The following is a 25,792-nucleotide window of genomic DNA, read 5'->3' as shown; positions in this document are numbered from 1 at the left end:
CCCGGAGCCGCCGCAGGGCCCCGAGCCGCGCGTCCCGGGGCACCACCGAGCGCAGGTGAGCGGGGCCGGGGGGGCCGAGCGGGCGCTCTGTCCGTCTGTCGGTGTGCGCGGTGTGTCCGTCCCGCCCGGCGGTACCGGCGCTCGGGCACATGGTGGCCGCGGGGCGCGCGGGGCGGCGCGGGGGCAGCCGCGGCTCGGCCGTTCCCCGCAGCCGCCGAACCTTCCCGGAAACTCGGAGCGTTCTGCGCGGAAGGAGCAGATGACCGGGGTAGAGCAGCCGGCATCCCGCTGGCGGCACGGCGTGGCTCCGGCTGCCCGCAGCAGTCTCTCGCTGCCCGGTTCCCGGTGCACTCCGGTAACGCTTCCGTGCGCGCATCCCTGCCCGGCACGGGCCGAGCCCCAGCGGAGCCGGGGCCGGGCAGGGCGGGTCTCAGACGTGGCCGTGACACGGCCGGGGCTCCGGGCGGCTCGGCTTGCCCTTGTCAAGACAGGCTTCCCGTACATCCCGAACTTGCGTTACAGCTCCTGGGTGTGATCCACCCTGCTGGGCACAGCGCTGACTGTTCGCATTGAAGGAATTCTTCCTTCTTTGCCAGTGCTTGCACAGGTGCCTCAAAGCACTTCATGGGGAAGTGCCCTCTCTGTTTAGCCCTCTGTCACAGGTGGAGATGGTCAAACTCCTTAACTTCTCAATTTAGACCACAGGTCTGCGTCCCCATTGAGGCTCAGGGTCCCCATCTCTAGTGCTGCTTTCCATGCCGGTTTTCCCCAGTTCTAATGTACCTGGAGTTAATTGTTTTAAGTGACAGTGACTCATGGGAGGAATCTGACTCTGCCTGAATGAGCAACTCATTCTAGTAACTTGAATTTTCCAAGTAAGCTGGCTTGAGCTGCATTCTTGTCGTTGGGAGGATTGCAGAGGAAAAGTGCTTCTGAGATACAATACAGAGATTATTCTGGTATTTAATCTCTCTCTGACAGTTGCTGGGGGGGGGGGGAAGGCTCCTCCAGAACTACTTGTGGATGGCAGCTGCTTAGTTTTTAAAAGTGACAAATGAGAAAATTTGCTTGGTTGGTGGGACAAGCAATGAAAACAGAACCACATCTTAGAGTGCTTGGAAAGAAAGGCATTTTTCTTTCATCCCCTTTTGGAGCAATAGACAATTGCCGGTTGTCAGCACCTTTTCAAAACTTTTAGAAACTGCCTAAGGCTTATGGGACTGATGAGTTCTTAATTTTCACAGTAGGCCCTGATATGGCAACCACTGTCATAACACTTCAGGGGTTTTAGTTTTGATAGTGGATATAATCCTGTGTTCTAGGGAGGGGCTGTGTAAATATGAATTTTGTGTTCTGCCTGGCAGGGACCAATGGAGAGCTACACTGAACACATGTTCTAATTTATCATGGTATAAAGGATAGATTTATTTTTAAAGAGAAAAAAAAAAGTGTGAATCATAACACACTAAGGACTGAGAGATCCCACGTGAGTCAGTATGCACAGTGTGTAATTTCTGTTCTCTCCTGCATAATTAATAGTGAAGAAACTTGTGATTTACAGTACATCTTCAGGATTTATAACAACTGTAAGAGAACTTGCATAGATCCTGACAAAATGAGCCAAGCCATTTTAATTTTTTTATTTGATCTAACCCCACTGGAGGAAGGCCAGTAAAAAACTGGGGGCTAAGAATGCTTTATAACATTAAATATAATGTTTCTTTTTATGAATAAGCTCAAACTCTATGGATGCCTTTATGCAAAGCCAAGATAGTCTTAGTCTATCTAATATGTTCAGATATTTGGGATTTTTCTGTTTGTAGTGTCATGTTGCTCATTACTGCATTAGGAACCACATGCTTTCTAGGAACAGGACAAATTCCTCTCCCCCTGTCCAAAGGAACAGTCTGCTCCAAATGCAGGAAAAACAAACTGCAGCAGCTGCCACAGTCCCAGGACAGTGCCTAAACCCAGCTCCCAGTGCCCCTTCCCCTGGCCCTTACCTGGCAGCTGTGAATGCTTCCAGCATGGAAAATATTGAGGAGCACTGGCTGCAGCACTTTGCCCCCCCAGTTCAAAGGGCTGATGAGTGAGCACTGCTCTCAGATAACCAGCTGTGCCTTCTGGAGGACAAGAGTGTGTTTGGGAGAAGCTGGAGTGTTACAGGTGCTGCAGAAAATGAGTGGAGAGAACTCAAAGTAGAAATTTCCCCAGGGCTGGTGTGTGCCACAGCCATTTGTGAGAGGTGTAACTCAATCACTTGTGCTTTCACACAGGCTGAAGAGCCATTCAGAAAGGCTGATTTGTGTGGTGGGGAAAACCATCTGTGTTGTGCTTTGGGTTACCTCTGGCAGTGGCAGCCAGAGGTGGTTAACTGCTGAGAACTAATCCAAATCAGAACTGAGCAGCCAAACAAACAAAGAGGGGATTTGTGAGGAGCAGTTCCCCAGCCCAGATCTCAGTGTGAGCACAGCAACATCTGCACAGAGGCAGGGAGGGCTGGGCTCAGGTGTGCCCTTTGTGCTGGCATGAAGTGATTGCAATTGTGGCATGTGTGTGTCTCCTGTCAGGGCTTTTCCTGTGTTAAACGCTGCCTTGCTGCTGTGCAGCCAGCTCCTGAGTGATGTGGTTGGCTCTGCCTAGGATTGCTATCCCTGGCTTCTCCAGAAACCATCCATCCAGCCTTGCTGTCAGCTCTGGTGGGTGAGGTTTGCATGCCTTGTCTTCCTCCGAGATTGTAGCACGGTTCTTTTTCTGCCTGGAGGGAGCCACTTGTGCTGTGCCTCTCTGTGCCTGGATTCAGGGATCTCTCTGCTGGAAAATATCCTTTGTGTTTTGTGCCCTCCTCTGCATATTTCTTGTTGATGTATTAGTGGGGTGGGTGGCCAGCTCTTTCCAGAAAACATTAATAAAGATGTAAGCAGGCAGCACAAGTCAATGTGAAAGGCTAACAAAGCTTATTATGGCAGAAGTTTGGAGTGGACAAATCTCAAGTAATTTGTTGTAACTGAGTCATGTTCTGTGGGGGTGGAAGTGTTCCTTACAGCCCTGCCCTGCCTTATTTAAATATTTTAACATTTAAATACAGCAAGGAGCAGCAGAGCCAGTACCTTTTCTGTTGCTATATATCTCCAGTGTAGTCTGTTCTATATTAAATTCCTGTACTGAAGGCAGTAAAGGTTAGTATTTAGAACTCCTGTGGCATTCATGCATGCATGGATAGCTCTCCCTGGCAGCTTTTTTCTTTAGGAAAGCATTTGGTCAGGTGCCAATGTCCAGCTTTCCTGGGACACTCTCAGCCCTTTAACCAGCACAGTGACCTTGGGCCAGCCTGGCCACCACCCTTCCTGTGATTCTGTTCAGCAGCTGATAATAACTGGATGTAGAATTTGCCATTTTGGCAGCACCTTTGGAGTGTTTGCCCTGTGGGCAGTGGGATCCCAGGGATGGGAGGTACAGCAGGCTGCAGCCACTGAAAGCTCTGTCACTGAATGGGCAGTGTCATTGTTGGTGCTGAAGAATGTCGTGTCAAAATGTGTTGTGATATTTGCCAGGAAATGGAGAGTCCATGAATGACTAAAAAGTGCTCTGTGACACAGCTGTGATGGCACTCAGCCTGCAGGCTGGGCTCTGCAAGCTAGAGCTGTTGTGCCTTGACATTTATTTTGGTGATTTCTTTTGAAGGCACTTTTCTAGTAAAATTTCACCACAGAGTTTGCTGTAAAGATGATGAAAGGTCTGGAGGGGAAGTCCTGTAAAGAACAGCTGAGGTCACTTGGTTTGTTCAGCCTGGAGAAGAGGAGAGTGAGGTCAGACCTCACTGGGGGCTGCAGCTTCCTCGTGAGGGGCAGCACCAACCTCTGCCCTGTGACAGGAGGAGGGAACAGCTGGAGCTCTGCCAGGGCAGGTTTGGGTTGGATTTTAGGGAAAAGTTCTTCCCAGAGGGTGCTGGGCACTGCCCAGGCTCCCCAGGGAATGGGCACAGCCCCGAGGCTGCCAGAGCTCCAGGAGGGTTTGGACAACACTCCCAGGGATGCTCAGGGTGGGATTGTTTGGGTCTCTGTGCAGGGCCAGGAGTTGGAATAGATGATCCTTGTGGGTCCCTCCAGCTCAGGATTTTCTGTGATCTCACTCTGTATTTCCTTTTAGTCTGACCAGAGATTTCCCCCTTCCAAAAGCTAACACAGAGATGTGCTCCTACCCTGGGACAGGGCACACTGGAACAGGAAAGCAGCCTTTGCAGGGGCTTGGAGGCTGCAGGAAAACCTCCTTGGTGCCTCAGCAGCTGAGTTTCATTAGACAGAGTGGTCCTGGTGCCTTCTGCCAGCTGACAATCACCAGGTGTGTTTGGCCATTTTGCTAATGAAGAGGGGGATTATGGAAGGAGCTGTAATTCAACTAGGGAGCAGTGTTTGTCAGAGGATTTTATTGAGCTTGCAATTGAATTTTTCTTCATTACCATATCCTCAATATTTTATGGCTGTCTTTATGTCTGTTTTCATTGTCACCTGATGCCTGGGCTAGATGGGCTATTCCTATCCAGGAAAGAATCAGCTTGATTTCAGCATTATAATGACAAACTGAGAACAGAAAAAAAGGTAAACTCAGCTTTCACACTGCACATATTGTTCATGGCTGAAGGGTCCAGTTAAGTCAATGTCCAATTATATAATGAAGAGATAGTGATCTGTTTAGCTTTTTAGAAAATTAAATTCCACTGAAACAATATAACTGGGACTATGGAAGTAGGAGGAAAACTATTTTCCATTCTGAAGCAGGCCTTTGTATAGAGTTGAGTTTTTTTAAACTCACTAACAGTAACTAATAACTTGTACATTATACAGCCCACACTGAGTCATTGTTTACTCAGGGAAATGACTTTCAACAGCCAGACTTGTTTGTGAAGTTTAATAACTAAAATATGCAGTTCTGTCCTTTACAAGGCTGCACACTATAACCAACATTTTGGAAAAAACAAAACCTGGTGCATGTTTGCAACATCACACAGCACTGCATTACAAATGCTGCTGCTGCAGCTCAGGTTTTGATCTGCAGTAAAAGCTGGCGAGTCCAATGATGTGGTGGGAAGATTATTGCACAAATTAGTGTTGGGCTTCTCTAGAGTTTTATTGAATCTCCAAATTAGAGACCAGGAAGCCTTGTTCTGTGTCCACACACCTTGTTATTTTAAATAACAGGTTGTCCTCCACTCTTAGGACTTTTGGAGTCTGAAATTGCCTCTTGTTCTTCTTGGGAGGGAAAGCCACACCTTTGCACCAGGAAGGCAGGAATTCTCTCTCTGACAGAACTGGAACTCAGACAGAAAAGCAGATGTTTCTTTTGCCTCCTTTGAGTGAACACTGGGGTTCAGTTGAGAGCTTTTCTGCCTTTTCCTGACTCATGATCTGCTCCTCTGTGTTAGCGTGGGATTTCTCACAGATGTTACAGGAAACTTCCCTCCCCACCCATTACACCCAAAAAGGTTTTAACAACAGTCAGGGTTTGACTTTGGTTTTGGGGTTCTGAATAAACAACCAGCAGAGCACCCATCACATTTCTCAAGTAAACCAAGTGCTTCATTTTAAATACTGTGTTCAAAAAGTTTATTTTTTATTTTTCCCAAAATTACAAGGTTTTTTTTTGTACACAATTTTGTTGGAAAACAGAAAGGAAAACCTTTGTGTCATAATGAAGGTGAATACAAAATATGTGACTTGCAAAATCCTCATTTTATTTGTGCATGCATTTGTTTGCTGTTATAAGTGAGGGAGAGGATCAAAAGCAAGTTCTGCAGAAAAGTACAGAGTGTGTTTTTGTGTGTGCCCAACCATAGCACTCTGTGGGAATGCAGATTATATTTAATTTTGCTGATCATCTGTCCAGGAATCTGATGGGTAGGACCTGGGAACAGCAATTTATGGAGCTATCAGCAAAGCTTAGAACATCAACTTTTACCATCCCAGAAATTCTCATGTTTTACTTTATAAATCCATTAAAACAACTGTACAGTGCTGTGATAATCCTAGCAGGCTTGGAATTACTGAGAGAACCACCAGGTTTCCTTGGACATAAACCCAAGCTCTGACTGCAAGGTGTCAGGATGGACATGGATTATTTCTGGTCAGCTAGAGTGTAGAAAAAGTGTGGATGGACATATTAAGGTGGAACTTGGTTGTTTGGAAAGAGAATTTACAAATTCATAACCTTGAGGGGGTTTGAATATTCTGTGCTGGTCTGAGAGAAAACCAGAGGCTGAAAACCCAGAAGGAAAAGTGGAGGCTGAGAGAGGGTGGGAGACCAATAGAAAAAGCAGAAACTGAAAAGGAGTGGGAGGTCAGCAAGGAAAGTAGAGGCCAAAAACTGGAGGCTTGAAAAGTTAGATGGAGATAAAGGTGTGTGGGAGGCAGAAAAGATAGTGAGGCCAAAATGAGCCCATATCAGAGTTCTGATCAATCTCATTTTGCTCTGTTGGCCTCCACATCCTCCTGAAGAAGGGGACTCTCAGACTATTCAGCTGAAGGAAGTTAAAGCTCAGCTTCATGGAATAACTTGGGGACAAATGCCCATTGTCCTGGCTCTTGTATTGCTTCAGTTGCAGCTTAGTTTCAGCACTTAAAATTTTGGTTTCCAGCACAAAACAGGTCTGTAAATTGTTTGAGTCTTGATTGTAAAAATAGTACAGGTGAGCTGTAGTGCTGCCTGTCTGTTCAATACCTTAAAATATTGTCCTTTAAGATCACCAAAGAGGTGTCCCCTAAACCCACAGAAGAAACAGCACTCTCATGGCTGCTTTTGCAGGGATTTGAGACAGCTAGGAGGAATTTGGGATAATTTATGCAAAAGGTATTTCCAAACCAGGTGTGTTTAAGTCTCTTAGAACTTTTAAGAAAAACAGCATAATGAAGAAGCAGAATGTCTTTTTACTTTGCCTGATATAATTAAAGAATACAAGGGCTGATGGTTATGAGCCATTTACATATTAGGGTAAAGCTTTCAGACATTATTTGATTAAAATATAAACTAATCTGATTTGAGGTATTTGTGGCTTGATACAAGGAAGAAGCAGAAAGGAAAGGAGAGTAAAAAGAGAGACGAGCTGCACTTCCTGGAGAGAAAAGCAAGGCATGGCTGGTGCTGGCAGCCTGGCAGGTAGTGAGTGCTGGGAGGGACTGAGGACTTCCCTGCTGCTCTGGCACACTGATCATGAGGGCTTCATGTGAAGAGGAAATGTTGCAAGAGATGTGGTGTTCTCTATGCAAAACCTGGGTGGTTGCCAAGTGTCTGCTCTGAAGCTTCCGGATCTAGGTGGGGACAGGAGAGTTCCAACTGTAACCTGAATGTGTTGAACTGGCAGCTGCTGGTGTCCAAACCACTTGCACTGGGAGGAAAATTCCACAGAGTGGCTCTGTGTAGGATGAGAATGTGAGCTATGTCCAGGCTCAGGGCCATGGAACTCAGAGCTGCTCTCCTGTAACTGTTTATTTTTCTCTGGAGGCTTCAGTCAAGTTGGCTGTTTGTCCCTGAGTGCAGCTTTGCTGGAATGCTGCCTGCCTGCCATCAGAATAAGGGAGCACCTGTGAAAGGATTGTGGTGTCACCTGAAAGGAAGGAAAGCAGAAATCAGTGTTGCTGCAGGGTGAGTGTTCACATCTGGGAAGAAATCTTTGTACGAGCCAGTTATTGCCTTCCTAGGCAAAAAATAGGTTGTGACAAATTTTTTTTTTTGTTTGGAAAGGTAAATTCTGCTGTAGCTGTCAGCTTGGTACCTGGCTGTCTGTTCTGAGCAGTAAACTTCTCTGTGCTGAACTCCTTTTCAGGCCACACTTGTACTGGTCTCAAATTATCTTAATTGCAAACCACTTATCTGAACTGATGAGTAGTTAACACAAATGTGACACGGTGCTCGTTAGAGTAGAAAATCAATCAGTGTTTAGTGTGGGCTGGATTGACATTTCTGGATTGATAGGGGATGGGGAGGTTCATTTGGGTCAATAAATGGCTCAGTGATGAGTGTGTGCAGTGAGCTGCTCCTTTCCTTGTGCTGGCAACCAAACCCCACCAGCATCAGCCCTCATTTCTAAGGCCAAAAAGTGTCAGTTTTGCAATTTTTGGGAGTAGCAGAGCAGTGCTGGGACAGGATCCTCATGTGTCAGGTTAGGTGATTTATGGTGCTGCTCCCTGCTCCTGACAGGCTGCACCCCTGGTGACATTCCTGGGCTTGTCCCCAGGGCTGCTGGGGGTGATTCTGTCCTTGTGTCACTTCTCCAGGATTCCAGTGCTCAAGGCATGAGGGTGTGCACAGGGGAGGGGATGTGCAAGCAGCCAGGGAGTCTTGGAGCTTCATCCATGTCACTTCCATGAAATGCCCTTTCTTTTGTATCTAAGATAAGCTTATCTTGATATCAGCTCTGTTTAGAATCATAGAATGGTCTGGGTTGGAAGTGACTTAAAGATCATCTTGTTCCACCTTTCACTGAACCAATTTTAATTGGTTTCACTGTAGTTCTCCACTCCCTGCCTTGTCCTTGCATCCATCTGACCCCTTGATTAACTCTTTGAAACAAAGCTGGGAGAGCTGTGATGACAAAACCAACATTTTCTGTTTGTTTAATTCCCTGAAGTGTCTGCTCAGAGCTGAATGGATCTTAGTCCCATCCAGAGGGGGAGAGGGTCAGGACAGGTACAGCTGGGACAGAGGCTGTGTCACAGTAACATCAGCTTCCAGCAGCCTGGGACTGCCCTGTGGCACCTCAGAGGACATTTTCTGTGCCCTTTTCACCTTGGACAAGTGTCTGTAGTGTAATGATGTGGGAATGATGGCTTGGGTGGCTGTTCTATTCTTACACTGCTGTGTTTGGATCCTTGAAGTCAGTGCTAGTGAGAAGTTTAGTTTGTTTGCTAGAAGGTTCTGCAGTCACACTGGGGCACTTTTGTGCTCTGATGTGTGGGCTGATTGGCACCAAAACCTCCCAGCATGTGGATGTGGAGCTAGGCCAGCTGTTTGGGACATAAATGGTAATTAGTTGCTTTCTAAATGTTGGCTTTATAAAGGTTTACAAACAGAACAGGCAATCTCCACTCCACTGCTCATAATGAGCATTCCCAAGCTCCCACAGCCCCAGCTCCTGAGCAGTGCAGGAGCACCTGCCCCTGAGTCCTGCACTGCTGGTGCCCTGTAATGTGCATTCAGATCAGAGAGGCACTGATAAATCCTTCCAGGCTGCACACACTTGGACACAGAGCCAGGAAAAGCTGCTGTCTGTTGTGCCTCTTGCCAAAGCATCCTTAGAGTGGCTGGCATCCAAAACAGGGATGTCACAGACATCCTTTATGGAAAATCCTTTCCTTAGGATTTTTCCTCCTGAGAAGCTGTGAGGCCTCAGCAACAAAATGTAAACATTGATTATCTGCTGCTGTGGAATGCAACAGGTGCATCTTTGATTAGCCCATGTGGTTGTTTCTAATTAATGGCCAATCACAGTGAGCTGGCTCAGACAGAGAGCCTGAGCCACAAACCTTTGTTATCATTCCTTATTATTCTATTCTTAGCTAACCTTCTGAAGAAATCCTTTCTTCTATTCTTTTAGTATAGTTTTAATATAATATATATCACAAAATAAATCAGCCTTCTGAAACATGGAGTCAGATCTTCATCTCTTCCCTCATCCTCAAACCCCTGTGAACACGGTCACACAGGGAGAGAAGCCCAAGGCACAGGGATCCAGTTGGGCACTGCTGTCTGGAATATTTTGCTCCCTTCCCAGAGCATTGTTTTTTCCATGGATGGAGTTTGGGAGAGCCAGTGCGCCGAGGGTGAGGATGGGCAATACCTTACCCAGGTGAGGATGCACAGATCCCCACTTTTGCCCTGCTTTTCACCAGGTGGAAAGATCCAAAGAACCTTTGAGAGCCCTGTGAGACTCTGACAAGGCATTTGTGGTGGGTAGCAGAACAAGGTTACTCTGTTGTGGTATCTGAGCATGCCATGAGAGACACAGGGGAGGGGACAAGGAATTAATTCTGCTGCCAAAACCTTCCATGCCAGAGGTCGGATGTGGCTCTGTGCCCACCCCGGGCATTCGTGCAGGTTCCTGCAATTTGTTGCTGTCACCACCAGCAGTGGCACACAAGGAAACAAAATTTAAGAATGTCATCCTGCAACAGAGACTTCAGGAGGCTATTTCTAGATGGAATTGGAGCTCTGTGTGATGTAGTGGACTGTAGGCTCGTTGTGAGGGTAGAAAACAACCCAAAGTGGTTTGCACTGGAATTCTTGATGCTGTCGTAGGCAGCTGGATTAAAATGTTTTGGAATTTTGCTCCTTTTTGATGCACTGTGGGTGAAGAGGCTTCACAATCAGCTGTGAGCTGGAGTGGGTTAGCACTTGGAGAAGTGGATTTTGGAATAGGGGGGTTCAGCCCTGCAGGTACCTGCATGCAGCCACTCCTGGGAGCCATCAGCTGTTGTGGAATTTGTCCGCTCACCAGACAAGTGCGTGCTGCCTCTCACACAGCCCAGCAATCCTGAGAATGTGAAGGGCTCTCAGATTCCAGTCCTGTGTGACCCTTCCCCTCCAGCTCTAGGGCTGGTGAAAGCAGGAAAGGAGGTCAGGCTTGAAATCCGAAGTCGGAGGGGAGGAATTTGTGGATGGGCAGCGATAACGCCCATCACTGAGTGCCCCGGCCACTCCCTCTGCCGCTGCTCTGTGGAAAGTCTGATTAAAGACAGCTCCGCCCCGCCTGCCTGAGCCATACATCCAGCACAAATGCCAGATTCTCTTCATTCCAGCCCGCTGACTTCAAGGAGGACTTGCTCTGACAAGCTGGAAATGAGGGTTGGCAGCTTCATCTGCAGCTCAAAGGCTTTATCTCTTAGACACTCTTGCTAACATTTCCCACAAACATTGCTCTGCTGGTAGGAGCTGCTGCACACACAGGATCCATCAGGCACTTATGAATAAAGCCTAACCTTGTGTAACTCTCCTCAGAACAGGCAAGGAGCACTTCACAAAGCACTTGGCACCAGGCCTGTGGCAGAGCTGGCTCTCCTTGTGCTTCAGCCTCATTATCTGGGGAGCAGTAGGAAGAGTCAGCTCAGCCTTTGATTCTCCTGTCCCCCTACCAAGCACTGATGTTCTTTCCTCCACAAAAATCCTACAGCCCAACCTCCATCATCCACTGGGGCTGTTTCCATCAGCTGAAAGCTGCAGCTTTCCATCACCTCCAGCTTCCACACCACATTCTGATAGTTCTCCACCTCAGCCTCTCTGAGCTCCCACCTTCACTCCTGCCCCTCTGCTCCATGATGAGCTCTTTGACTTCCAGGATTGTTCTGGCCCCGGCAGCAGCTGCTGTTTCCCTGCTCCATGAGGGATGCCAGCTGTGTCCACCTGTTAGGGTTGTTTTGCATGTGCCTTTAAGGCAGCTGCTTCTGCTGCATTTGCAGCCTTAAACCTGGAATATTCATATTCCATATCTCAATCAATGGATGAACTCAGCCTTCACTAAATGCTTTCCCAGGGTGAAATCTATTTAAGATGGAATAATTGTTCTAGAGAACCCATGCCAGAACAAGATAGCCAAGCTGTTCTTTGATTGCTGTTTCAAAATCAGTATTAGAGCTAGTGTACTTTTACATTCACATCTTTAACATGTGGAATGAGATAACCTTAAGCTTGATGCAGCAAGGTGTGCATCCTCATATAAAATTTTATCACAAATCAAATTTGAGTCATCATCATGATTGTGACATGATTTCTGCTTAAAAGGGCATCTTTGATGTCATCACCATATTGCTTCACAAGCAGCTTGCTGGTTATTTTAGGTTGGAGAGTGTGTGTGCTTGTCTATAGCTACTAAAAACCATCAGGCCAGTGTCAAATGTCTGCCCAGTGCTTCATAGATTGCACAAATGGCTGCTAGCAGACAAAACTCTTTTTTTTTTTTTTTTTTGGTCTGATTTTTGAGGGAGGGCTGTAATCACAGGGCTTTGACTTGTGGCCATATAACCAACCCTGCTGAGCAGAAAGGGAATCCCATGATATCTACTCCAAATGCTCTTTCCTGACCATGGCACTGTGCTTCCTGGACATTGTGTGAACTAAATCTTGTGAAACAAAAGCTCTAATTTCCCTCTGTGAAGCTTAACACAGAGCACACAGCTCTGGAGCAGCAGGATATGAGAATTAGAATCATTGGTGCAGTGAGGATTTTGAACAAGAAGCAGGCATGAAATACCCAAAGCATTTAACCTCTGTGTTTTATTCATCCTGGAGCAAGTGTAATTTAAAGTGGCACCTTTATAATTGATGAAGTATCTTTTTACCATTTGTTTAATTACCAGTTTCAGTGTGTAGAAAGCAGCAGATCAATAATTTACAGTGATGAACTTCCCTGTGCCTCTGTTTTTCTACTTCAGCCATGCAAACAACAGCTCCTGAAACAAACCCTCAAATATTGATGCTTTCCTTTAGGTGATATAAAAGAGCTTGACCTTTTTTCCTGCCACAGGTGCACTCCAACACCACTGAGGCTGAGGGCAGAGCACTGTCCTTGGCAAGGCAGGGTTAATTTAGGGCTTGCCCTGCATTTTGTATCAGCTCTCAGCTTTTTGCAGTCTCCTGTCATTGTTGGAGTGATGAGGGCTGGGCTCCTGTTGTTGCTGTAACAGCAGATGCTGCTGCCCTGGCTTTAGGAGAGCTGGTAAAACAGAAAATTTAAGGTAACAAATCAAAGCTGCTGCCTGTGGTTTCTATGTATTTCTTTCATGATGGGGTTTGATAACAAATGTTGATTTTTCTATGTGAAATATCTATTTTGGAGAGCCTTAGGTCCTTCTGTCAGATTAGAGCTCAGATTCCTTCATGGTGCTGCAGCACCTCCCAAGGGGAGGCCCTTGATCTATCCAAGAGGATCTGTACCTGTGAAATCAGAGGGGAAAATGTGTTTCCTTCCCAGTGGGATGGTTCAGACAGTTCCTCTTGTGCTCCTGGCTGCCATGGACTGTGGGGTTTTCCCACACAGTATCAGAACACAAGATCTAAATGCACCCAATTTCCATGAGATCTCCAAATCCAGGATTTCTAGCAGGATGGTGAACTCTGCTCTCAGTTTCTCAGTCTCATGCCTCTGATTCTTCTCACTTTTTAGAGCCAAGACAAATATCTTATTTCTCTTAGACTTGACTTTGAAAATGAGCAAACAACTTAGTGACTGCATCCTTGGGCTTGGTATGAAAAACAAACAGGGAATGCAAAAGTCCATCCCTTTGCTTTCTCTTAGGAGTGCCAGCCCTCATCTCCTGCTGGAGAACAAGATGCTGTGGGACAGTTGGCATTTCTGTTAATGTCACAACTGTCAATTCCTTCAGGATCTCTCCTTTCAGCTGGAGCTCACAGCCCAGGAGAAGGTTTTGTTTAGAAAATAGGTGTGAAGGGTCATGAGGAAGACTCCTGGGCCTGTTGTGTCAGCCTCAGCAGGGTTTGTGCAGTTTTGCAGCCACCAAATGCAGGATTAGGAGTAAATCAGACAGAGAAAGAAAAAGGGTTTGGACCCAACCACAGGTGGGGAATGAATGTTTCCATTCTCTGCAGACCCATGTTTATCCAGATGTGCAACACACATTCCTGAGAACCACAAAGGGATGGACTCCTTCATTGTTCTTTAGTGTCTCTGTTTCTGATTAAACTGATGCCTCTGATAATGCAAAAAGTTTTGAAAATGCAGATTGCAAACTGTGTAGTTCTCCTTAAGAGAGAGTTGAAACTACCTTGGAGATGAGATATTGCTTGTAATCCAAATGTAAATTATGCAGGGCATAATTTATTTATTTTTTAACATCAATGTCATACTGCTTTTTTTACATTAAAAAATCTTGATTTAAGGTGGTTTTAATCCAATGGGAATGTCAGTTTTAAAATTCTTGGAAAACAATATTCAATCTTGAAAAACAAAATTCTGAATTGAGAATATTCTGAATGTGAGTGCCAACTGATGCAGGTGGAATGGGATACCCTTCTGAAATTATAGTTCTGTTTTCCAGGCAGCCTGGAACACTTTTGCCATCCCAATGACAGCTCATCATTCCCTGTGGATGTTAAGTGATGCTGACTCTATTTTGGGACAGAAAAGATTCACCAAAGCATTAAATCCTTCCTAAGTGATACAGGGGGGGCTCCTTGGGGCACAGGCAGAGCAGCCAGAGGAGATGAGCTCACACAATAAATACCCTTCCTCTGCTGCCTTTTCCCCTCCTTTGGAGCAGGAGCAGGGCAGGCAGGGCAAAGGGAAGCAGCTCAGACATCAGCTGCAATATCATCTGCCCACGTGCTCAGCTCTCTGCCAGCCTCTGGCTCCTCTCCTTCCCTCTGCAGACTGCTCAGCCCCTTCCTTTCAGCACAATCTGGAATTTCTACAGCTCATCCAATATTCTTATTTTGGGTTCATGAGCTAGTTGTTGAAACTCTTTCCTTAAATTTTTCTTTGGGGGCTTGTGGCATCACAGTCAGTGTAAAGTGCTCTTTGTTCCCTTACAAAGAAGGGTTTGAAAAGTTCAGTCTCATGTGTGTCACTAATAGTTTTATTAGAATTTATTTATAACTTTGCACTGCCCCAAAATAACTGCCTGCCTTAGGCCAACAAAGTCAGTTTGAAACAGAGGAGAGAGGAAAAAGGAAAATAAAAAAAAGAAGTTAAAAAAAAAAAAAGTGGAAGTACAAATTGTGCCTGTAAACTCTTCACTTACAAATCATCAAATTAAAAAACTGCTCCACTTGTTTGAATATCCAAAGCATTCAATGAACTTAACTCCACTTGAGAACTTGGAGTTTGCCACGGAATTTCTACAGAGTTTGCTTCAAAGGGGGGTCACACCCAGAAGGAAAATAAGAATTTGTTACTCCCAGATATCACCCAACACTCACAGGTTGCTGATTTGGCTTTTTCCCCAAGGAACCTGTGGATAATCCATGGAACAAACCTATGGCAAATGCAATTGTACCAATACAAAATGTTGCTCACAGCAACATATCCCCATATTTTGGGTACAAATTATAAAAATATCCCAGATATTACATTGATATAAACATCTTTATCCTACTATAAACTGTCCATAGAAAGGGATTTTGTTGTTACAGTAACAGTAGAGAGGAGTAGGGTTAGTTATTTGTTGGGGTATCACTCATGTACAAAATATTTTCTAAAAAAATCCAAATTTAGGCAAATATGTTCCATATGTGAGCCTCTCTCCTGTGCTTTTGAGGAAAGTTTTAGTCATTTGACCTTTATTCTTCTGACTTTGGAAGCTTGAATATACTCATAAAATCTAGATATTACCTATGCTGCAGTCTGCACATAACAGAAAAATTCATGGCTTTGAAAACAAATTAGGAATTCCACGATAGCTTTATTCAAGTTTTATAAAAAGGAAAAGCTCCATGCTGCCTTAAAAGAAACAATTTCATTTGGCTGTTTTGGAGGGAGGTATTTCCTTTTTAAACTGTTTTTCACAGTACTAATGATCTGATTTTGGGTGTGGTTTGTTTTAATGTAAAGCTACATAGGTGAAATTGTCAGTTAGAAGAGAAAACGACAAGAGAGGTCAGTGAAGTGAAGTTCTTTCCTGTAAAGCAGTCTGATGTAGTAGATAAATTTGGTATTTGGATTTGTATGTAAAATGGATTTTTGTGTAAAATGATGAGTGTTGGCACAGTTAAGAATGATGTCTTTCAGGTAGCCTTCCTTAAGTTTCAGATTTAACCTACTAAAGAAAATAAAGCAACTTAAACTTTCTGCTTTAGTGCTGGCAGTTCTAAACAGATAATTTCTATATTTAGAGAAGATTTTTGCAATCACTGAGGGCACAGGGGAGGCTTGGGATCCTGTCAATACACAGGTACGATTCTTCTCACTTTTTAGAGCCAAGACAAATATCTTATTTCTCCTGGACTTGACTTTGAAACTGAGCAAACATCTTAGTGCCTGCATCCTTGGAGCTGGTATGAAAAATAAACAGGGAATACAGCAGTGTTAGGGTCCAGCCTGACAGCTGAGACTTTGTACTGACTTAAATCCACAGGGAGCTCATTCCCAAAAATGTTCTTCTCCAAATTTAACTTCAGATACCACTGACCACAAACCATAGCAGCAGAGGCCATCTTGCTGAATTGCTTTATAATTGTTATGGAGCAAGTATTACATGAGAAAAGAGGCATAAGAGCATTTAAAATTAGAGCTTTTTTGTAGCTGTTTTTCTCTCAGAGTCATAACCACTTGTATTTCCCAGCTCTGCCTGGTGCCTGCACTCATTTTCCCCCTTGCTGTGCAGTCAAGGATGTGAAGTATTTAACAGGACAAAAATTAAAGGTCAGTCTAAAAATCCTCAGAAATCAAGATGTCCCTAAAGATAAAGCCCAGAGTGAAACATCCTCTTGGCCCAGAACAGGCCCTGGAAGGCTCTGAGTGCACACCCTGTCCTGGCCAGGTGTTGTGGGGACCAGGGGCAGCTGCTGAGGTCCTGGTGGCACTGGAGGAATCCTGAGGGACAGCAGAGGGGATTGGGAATTATTGGGAATCTCAGCTGTGTTTTCATGGGGGCTGTGAAGCTCCTGATGCTGTGATGTGGAGAGAACTTTGCTGTCAAATTCTAATCTCTCATCAATGACTTTCACAAGGATGGCCTGGGTTGTGGTTTTTGGTTTTTTTTATTATTTTTTTAAATGCTCTCTTTTTAAGTTTTTTTAATTAAATTTGCTGTGGCAAACTGAGCCCTGCAGCTCAAGGAGGTCTCACCAGCTGACAGGAAAATGTTGGCTGGGATTTGGCCTCGCTTTCCCCTGGAAGTTGTGTCATTCTGCAGAGAAGAGACATAGGATGTGGCAGGGCTGCAGATACAGAATTGTTTGTACATTTTGTCACAAACATCTCTTGCTGTCAAGGAGGAAAAAAAAAAACCTAACAAAACTCTGGGTGATAAATATGTCTGGCAATTTATATTGTGCTCGTTTCCGTGGCAGCTCTGGGGCTGTGTTTGCTCAGCAGGCTGCCCTGCACTGGGTGCTCCTGGCCTTCCCCATAGAATAACAGAGATGGAAAGATCCCCCTTGATGGGAATCACAGAGAAACCTTCCAGTTCTATCACTTTCCCCAAAGGAGGCCTCTGTGAGCATTGTTGTAGTAACTCCCATTTGTATAAGAAGAAAAATGTGTCCTTTAACTGGGCTTGCAGGTTTGGTGTCTGCTGAAGGGATGGTGGAAAGGATGCACATCCCTGGCAGCTCTGCTGGGATGTGCAGCTGCCTGGAGCTGCTGAAACTCTTGGCCTAGGAGACATTAATTCCTGCTATTTTGTGGGAATGCTGCAAAAATGAACTTAAATGGTGCCCAATGTCTTTGCTGTTTAAACCAAGATGAGTAAGAACTGTCCAGTTCATAAAACATTGGTGCTCCATGGATCTGCAGCCCAGGAAGGGGAGCTCTCAGCCTGCCCTCTGCATCAGCTCTGCTCATGTTGTGTGATTGTGTCTTTTTCTGCCCTTTCCCAATCAGAGACCTGCTTAGCTTTGCTTTGCAAGTATTATTTTATAGATTTCAAAGTATATTCTGTCTTTTTCCTGCCATGGAGAAAAGCAAGGGCATCACAGAAGGACAGAGCATCTCTAATCTGTCCATTTAGTTGCTATTTAGGGCTGTAGGACAGGACCCTGCTCAGCTCAGGTTAAACTCTGTCCCTCTGTGTGGAGGGGAGCCCTGGGTGTGCTGCCTTGCCCTGATGTGTGAGCAGCTCCTCAGGATTCCTGTACATCCTTCTCCTCCAGACTGCAAACAGTTTAGTGCTGATCTGGCCTTATATAGTAATTTCCTATTATTAGAAACATTTCCTTGGGATCTTGCTCAGGGAGTAGCAGAGGGAAATCCTGTTTCCTTCATCTAACTTGCAGGCAAAGCACCAGTGCTCACTCTTTCCTTATCTCAGTGGATGGAACAAGAAGTTTTTGTTGTGATTTGCTTTCCAGCCTGAAGCCCTTTCTAACACTGAGCCTCTTTTCAGAAATGCAGGAAAAGAAATGTGAAGGAATAGGAACTGTCAGTCAGCAGTGTGAGCTGGAAAGTTTTGTCTGCAGCCTGAACATTCCCTGTTCTCTTTCATCGTGTTTTCCTCACTCAAATTGAGTCCTTCCTTTGGAAAACCAGCTCTGTGTTCAGTGCTGATTTGTGTGAAAAGCAGTGTGCTAGGATATTTCACCTGAGAGTGCCAGGGATGGGCAGACAGCCAATGCCTGTGTTAAAAAAGAGGAACAGCTTTAAATTAAGGAAGGAGAAGTTTTTGTTCTGCTGCGTGCAACAAGAAGTGTTTTTACAGGCGAGACTCACTGGAAGCACAGAGATATGCACAGGCTTTGAACACTTAATTTTTCCTGTGAAAACATTTTTTCCCCTTAAAAGGAAGCTGTAGGTCCTGCCACTAGGAGTGACTGTTTGCAAAGTCAGTCGGCAGGAATGCACATCAGCTGGACTGAGTGAGGCTGTTTGTGTTACCAGCTCCCTCCAAACCCCATCCCTGCCACAGCCACTGCAGGGAGCTGCTGCAAACCATTGTGTCAGAGCAATCACAGGGAATTAACTGCTGGGTTTAAACGTTGCTGTTGGAGTCAGTGCAACAATTGCTGTTGGGATTGGAGTGTGTTTGTAAAATCAGGGAAACCCTGACAGGGCCGTGAGCGGGAGCAGCCACGGGCATGAGACAAGCTGGCATCGCATTAAGGGCATCTGGTGACTGTAAAGTGGGACTTTGTTCTGATGGCCACTGTCAAAGCCAGCCAGCCATTTCTGTTTCACTGCCTCAGCAGAAAGCAACAACAAGGAAAATTTATCTTAATTTGTTAGATTAACCCAGTTTCTGTTTTCGCTCACGTCATAGACCCAGAATTATTGTGTGTGTGCGGGAGCCATAACTAAATACAAGCCTGTCATATGTGCCTTTTAATCCATCACCAGGGGCATCAAAACAGGGAACAGCACTGGCACAGAAAGTGCAGGAATCCAAGGAGACGTGCGCATCTCCATTTTTTGCAATATTCCTTTTTTTTGTATTTATTTATGAAAGACTGAGCTTGGGAAGAAAAGAAGTTTGGTGTTCTCACTGACAAAGCTTTCTTAAAACAAACAAAACCAGTATTGACAGTTTTAGGCATTACAAAGCATAAATTAGAATCCAAAATAATAATCTAAATATTCTTTGTCTTCTGGTTTTTGAACCCTTTTGGCCACACCTCACTATTTTGAAGGTTTTGTCTGTAACTTTGCAAACACCTTCACACAGAATCGGGGAATTCAGTCAACTTGTGATGTCATGAAGTTTGCAGTAAAGTGAAGGAACTTTCATCATCTTGAGGCACCTTTTGAGTGAGTATAACAAGCTTTTGGTTTAACCTTTCTAGGTGTGCAGTTTCATAACTGAGCAGGAATGTTGTGTCTCCAGGGGCCAGTGTCCTGTGTTCAAACCTCTGCTCATGATGACTTGTTTGGAGCACTCTGGAGAGGGGAAGAGGAGATGCTTTAATCTAAAAACTGGATAGAAAAGAGACAATTCTTAGCAGAACTAATAATATAGGCAGGAGGTTTTGCCTTTTTATCAAACCTGTTACAATATTTAGCATTGGCTCTTTGGCAGGGCATTGATTTATCCTTATCCTGCAGTTGGATGTTCATCCTCTGTGGGACACAGGGTGCTTTTCCTAAGCAACGGGACAAATGTCCCTCAGAACCTTCAGCTTCTGCTATAGGGTGTTTTAGGAATGTGAGGCATTTTAATCAGTTTTAGATCAGGATAATCTGGACAGCAGGACACATGTGACAGGTTAAAGACATTTCTATTTTTTGATTAAGACGTTCCTCTGACCTGCAAGAGGAAGGGCTCTCAAATTCCTGGCCTGTTTAGGGTGGTTTCTTTCCCATGGTATTTTTGCCAAGTGCTTTCTAATTATGGAATGTATCTTATTCTGTAGTTCTTTAGCAAGGCAGAAATAACTAATATTACAAAAATCCAGAAAGAACTCACTCACTTATAGATGAACTTGACACCTTTTGGAGTAACACAGATGTGATCCATGTTGATTTTTGAACAGCATAAACCCAAGGCAGCATCTCATACCTCCAGAGTTATATTTTTCAGTGAAATCTGCACTGCAGAGGGGAACACTGGTGGTGTTTTTATGGGACCAAACTCTTTATTTTTTCAGCAGAGCCACTGCTTGCGGGTGTAGCTTAGCGAGCCTGTTGGAGCAGGGCTGACAGGAAAGGTTTCCAGTCCCCTTGCTTTGAATGTGATATTGTATTCAGGGAATCAGCTGCTTATCTGCAACGAGCAGAGCAATCCCAGTGCTCTAATCCAGGGTTTAAATGAGTCACTTCTAACTGGTGAGGCCTGGAAAACTTGATTCATCTCTCGGCCTGTAGTTGCCTGTTGGAGTGAGCCAGACCTTGCCAGCCATCCTCAGCAGAAATCACAGGCAAGGGCTGGGCTCTGCTGGAAAGGAAGAGTCTGGTTTTATCACCTTCATAATCCAGGATCAAGATCTTATAAAGTAAAATTATCTCTGCTTTCCAACTTTTTTTTTTTTCCCCTCCTAATTTAGGTTAATCCACATGCAGGATTTGCTCACCAGCAGAAGTTGGGCAGTAGTTTGGCTGCAGAAAAAAAGCATTTTGAGGAAAGGTCTTTTCAGTGAATAAATAAATAAAAGGGTTCTCCTGAATGAAAAAACCAAGGGAAATATGTTTAAAAATCTACTTTTTAGTGCTGGGGTGTTGTATACTTTTCTCTTATGTGGCATTTTCTGTGATGAGATGTGATCTGAGAAGTGTTAGGAAGGAAAAGATGAGGTTGTTTGTGTGCAGATAACTCTGCTAATACTTAGAATTGTAACAGGAGTTTAACTGAATCTGTTTGGTGACAATTATTTTGGTTTGAGGAGTGCTGGTGGAGCACTGACATTCTCCTCCTGAAGAGTTAGAGCTGCCAGGCCACAGCTTTAATTATGCTTGGAAAACTCCTGGCTCAGGGCTCACTGTTGTGTTTCACTAATGGCTGATGTGACTCAGTTTGGGAAATGGAGTTTTTATCACTTCTGATCTCACCTGTGCACAGGAGAGGGGCTTGGAGCAGTGTCCACTTCCTCCAGGGCCAGCCCAAAGCTGAACCCTCCTCTGAGCCACATCCTGAAGCTGCTGCTGTTAAAAATTCACCTAGCTGAGATAAGGAGTGAGTGAAAGTCCTTTCAAACAGAGTTGTGCAAGAAGCACAAATAATGTTCAAAATGGAGTCTGAGAGGGCAGAGGAGCTGTGGCACTGCAGTGCTCCCAGCAGCCAAGCTCCATCCCAAATCCTTGGCACATTCTGCCTGTGACATCCACCACAGCCAGGATCTCTGGGATCTCTGCCTTGGGCAGAGCTAATTAGAGGGGAGTGCTGCACCCAACCACTGACAACATCTGCTGTGTGTGTTTGCTTTTAAATAGCCTCCTCTCTGAGCAGGATGAAGCTTTTTAGCTTTTTGCTCTAAATCTTTTTACTTCAGGTCTTGACCTTACCCTTCCTGTAGCAGAATTTGTGAAGGATGCATTTTGATAAGAAGGGAAAAAACAAAGCAAACAAAAAACCCTTTAAGCAGAGCTGAGTGCAGATAGTGCCAGTCATGAAACATCAGCAGCTGAGCTTGGGAATCTTTCCATGGCTCTGCATGTTCAATGATTAGAGAATCTGCTTGTCAGCTCACAATATGAATTGCCTGAAACACCTGAGGGGTGGCATCCTCTCTAACAGATTTATATCTTTATTTGCACTATCTATAACTCCTTTTAGGATGGATCCACAGCTTAGTCCATTGAGGAACAAAATGTTTAATAAAATCATAGAGTGATTTTAGATTGGAAAAAACTTGTGGAGATCTCTGGTCCAACCTCACTTCTGGGCAGGACCAATTTAGATTGAGTCACTCAGGCATTGTCTGGTTGAGTTTTAAATATCTCCAGGGATAGTGTTTCACAACTTTTTGGGACCCCTGTTCCAGTATTTGACAACATATTTCATTGGGAAAAGAAATTTCTCAAGAACTCATTGGAATTTCCCTTCTTCCAGCCTGTGTCCACTGTCTCTTGTTCTTTCACTTTTCCCTAATGCTAATGAAGGCTGTGCAGTATTTTTGTCAGAATGTCCTTATCTCAGGAGGTGGGTGGGAAATGAGGTGGGGTTTTCACACTCTTGGTGTAACTGTGATCATAAATAATTCTGTGTGAGAAAACTGATGAGCTCAGAGACAGCAAAATGTGCAACTTGTGTTTGCAAGGGCTGGGGACTGAGGGCAGCAGGGCCTTCACTGTGTTCTCTAGAAAGCTTTTCCTTGCTAGTGCAGGTTATTTTGTAATAAGGACCTCACAACTTTCAGGTAAAATGGGTGTTTTGGTGGTGGATGACTCCTAAGGAATCTGGAATAAAATCCTGCATTAGCCAGGTTGGATGGGGCTTGATGGAATTGGAAATAGGTGATATTTAAGGTCCCTTCCAACCCAAACCATTCTGTGATTTTAAATCCTTGTAAAGGCAAACAGCATCCAGGCCTGGATTCTTTATGGTCTCTGATTCTCTGAGGGGGTGATTCCCAGTGTAATAATTGTGGGTTTGCTGTGTTTGGGGTGAGCTGGGGCAGGTCTGGGCAACCCTGTCCTCACTGCTGTCCCAGGACAATCACCCCCTGTCCCAGAGCTCCTCTCTTCCTGTCTGATGGCTGTGCTTTGTGTGCTGGGCTCAGCCCCAGCTTTTCCAGTGCCTGGGATGACTTTTCTTTCCGTTTTTCCTGTCATTGGGCAGCGGGAACACCACAGGCAGAGCGCAGCTGATTTCCCTGGGACTGCCTCTGCCGGGCTGCTCCTGCTGGGAGGGGAGTTCTCCTTGGAAAACGCCCTCTCCAGATGCTCCAGTAGGAGCTGGTGGAGGGAGGGAGTTCTGACTGCGCTGAAAATGCCATGAAAAAAAAAAAAAAAAAAAAAATAAAGCAGCTGACAGAGGAGAGAAGTTGTCCTGAGAGTGCTGCTTTTTGCAGCAGCGTAAGCGAAGGCTCTGCGAGGGCAGCGGGAGCTGGCAGGAGACAGAGATGAAGTTCCGAGGAGGGGTAAGGTTTATTTAAGGTTTATTTAAGGTTTTTTTAAGGTTTATTTCACTCCTTTGGAGGCTTTGCAGCTCTCAGATGCGTGTCTGGTCTCAGAGGAAGAGAGGAGAAACGTTTTCAAGGTTTCAGCAGGAAAGTGAAATGCTTTGAGAAGGATCCTTTTGTTGGAAAGTTGGGTGAAATTGGCTAAAAATTCAGGGAATACCTGTTTGGAGGAGGAAACCAAGGTGGGAGTTGAGAAAGTGGGAAGAGAGGGGAAAGCTGTGCTCTGCTTTAGGAGGGAAGAAAGGGTGGAGCCTTCACTTGGGCACAAGGATGTGAAGGGACTGTCCTGGAGCTGGGCTTGGCTCCTGTCCCATTCCTGCCATCCTAGGCAATGGCAGGAAGTACCTGCTTTTTGGATTTATTGCCCCTGCTTAAGGATTTATTGCCCCTCAATTCCTCCAGGCTCTTTTAGTTTAGGAAAATTTGTCCATGCTTTAGCAGCAGCCTGAACACCTGGCCCTGTGTCCCAGGCTTGGGAAAAGGAGTTTGTGGCAAAAGATTGAGAGGACTGGGATTGATACCTGGTAAAAGAGGAGGAGAAATAAAAAACAGTGCCACAGAGAGCACAGAGATCCTTTTTCTGGGTTTGTGTAGCATGGGAAGAGACACTGAGTTAAGCTAAAAGTTGCCAAAGAAATGCAAAGATTATTTTCATACAATGAATAATTGGGCCATGGAATTCACTGATTCTGGAAGATGTTGAGGTCAAGAATGAAGGAGTGTTATAAAAAAGTGTGTGAGTTTTTGCCTGGATAAGAATGCTCAAGGCTTTAATTGGTAAAGTGACCAAATTTAGGAAAAGAAGGGTTGAAAACGTCACTTGTGTAGATTGGAGCAATTCTCTGTTAAAAAGAAGAGTTACCATGGGGCTGCTGCATCCCATACCTGCTCAAACCAGAGATCCTTGCCTGTTTCACAAATATTCTGGTGCTGACCGCTGAGAAAGTGATGAAGGGAAGGGCAGAGCTTTTGGAGAACCTCCTGAGTCCTTCTCTGTGGGAGTGGAGGTGACAGAGCTCCACAGGTGAAATACCACAGGGTATTTCTGCTGGCATCTGGGGTGCTGGGGCCGGCTGTGGGCCTGGAGGAAGGCTGGCAGGGGTGGCAGTGGCAGTGGGACAGACAGGGGTGGCAGTGTGACAGGCAGAGGTAGCAGTGTGACTGGCAGAGGTGACAGTGTGACAGTCAGAGGTGGTGTTGGGGTGGTGTCTGGGATGTTCTCTGAGGGAGCTGTGGGTGTGGAGGTGCCCTCAGCATGGCCCCGGAATGCTCTGGAACTCTCTCTGGAAAGTTTGAGTGTCTCAGAGCCCTCGTGGTGTCAGAGGTTCTGTGGGGGTGTGGAATGCAGGGGAAGGGCTGCCAGGGGGGTTGGCATTGCCAGGGCAGGGCAGCAGGGAATGGGGCACAGGGGGTGCCCCAAAGCTGCAGCAGGTCCTCATGTTTGAGCTTCTGCCGCCCTTCACTGCTCAGCTGCTCTGGAAATCAGCATCAAAACTCACCTGAAGGGACAGCAAGCTGATGTTTCACCTTTTTAAATGCCTTTTTGAAATCTGTTTGTCCCCTGGAGCTGCTGTGGGATGCCCAGGCCTGTGGGCACTGGTCTCCTGAGCAAACTGCCACCAGCAACATCTCTGAAGCAGCAGCAGCTTGTGCCATCTGTTCAGGAGCAAAAATGTCAGCTCCCTAAATATAGAAATTCTGTGTATTTACTTTTCCAGCCCTGGTGATCTTTCTGGTTTGCCTAGTTCATTTTTCTTAGTGCTCTTTTATATTTAGCCTGTTGATTGAAATATCATTACCGCTCTTAATGGTAAACATTTTTCCTGTCCTTCAAATCAGTTCTTAAAACTGCCTTTTCCTTTTCACTGCTAATTGCTTATTTCCTTACTCATCCCCCCACAAAGTAAAGTCTGGAAGGCATAATTATGTTATAAATATTGAACAAATAATATTATCTACTTATTATTTCAATTTGTCCCTACCCCAAATGTGGAAAACTTCAAAGTAATTACTTCGCAAGAATTAGTTAAGGATATAGCATTTATATTTCTTTAATATAAGTTTCTAAATAGTGTATTCCTGGAGTTCCATCCTTCCATCTGGTTAGGATGGGAAATATCAGAGGAACAACCAAGTTCCGAGTTCCCTGACTCCAGACATTCCATTGCTGGTGATGTATTTGTCTAAAAGAAGCAGGAATAAAAAATAATTCTGAGAATGGTGCTTGAGTGGCAGCTGCAGTTCAAGTTGTTCCCTCTAACTCTGCTGGTCTGGGGCACCAGAGCTGTTACTTGGTTTTGTCCCAATCCACCTGACAGCTCTGCTTTTCCCAGGTTGTCTTTTGGGAAATCACTTCATTGTCCTTACATAATTAAAAGCAAATTTCTTATCAATTACTATCTCAGCTCAGGTGGCTTCAGAAAGGGCAGACAAATCCACGTGGTTCTTGTAGGGGATTTTTGTGGGAGACACTGAGCTGCCTCTCAGGGAACCTTTTTTCCAACCCTGCTGTTGACTAACAGAGGGAGTTGTGTCCAAAATGAGCAGTTGATCTGCAGTGTGGCAGGAGGGAGGAGGATCCTGGATG

General features: G+C 45.1%; 1 protein-coding gene across 3 annotated transcripts in view; it reads left to right on the top strand.

The window, feature by feature from the left end:
- Window positions 1–25,792, top strand: part of MYO1C (myosin IC) — a 49,577-nt gene continuing 23,785 nt past the window's right edge. For 2 of the 3 annotated variants that reach the window (XM_058818007.1, XM_058818008.1), the window contains exon 1: window positions 22,978–23,163. In XM_058818007.1, coding sequence (XP_058673990.1) covers window positions 23,146–23,163 — 18 coding nt within the window. In that variant the 5' untranslated portion in view covers window positions 22,978–23,145. Of the gene's footprint in view, window positions 56–22,977; window positions 23,164–25,792 lie in introns of those variants that run through there. The other variant, XM_058818009.1, reaches the window with a different exon arrangement.

This window comes from Ammospiza caudacuta, chromosome 20 (genome assembly GCF_027887145.1).
Source record: "Ammospiza caudacuta isolate bAmmCau1 chromosome 20, bAmmCau1.pri, whole genome shotgun sequence".
Classification (NCBI taxonomy): Eukaryota; Metazoa; Chordata; class Aves; order Passeriformes; family Passerellidae; genus Ammospiza; species Ammospiza caudacuta.
The sequence above is the reverse complement of the archived record's forward strand: the minus strand, read 5'-3'. Positions and strand labels throughout refer to the sequence as shown.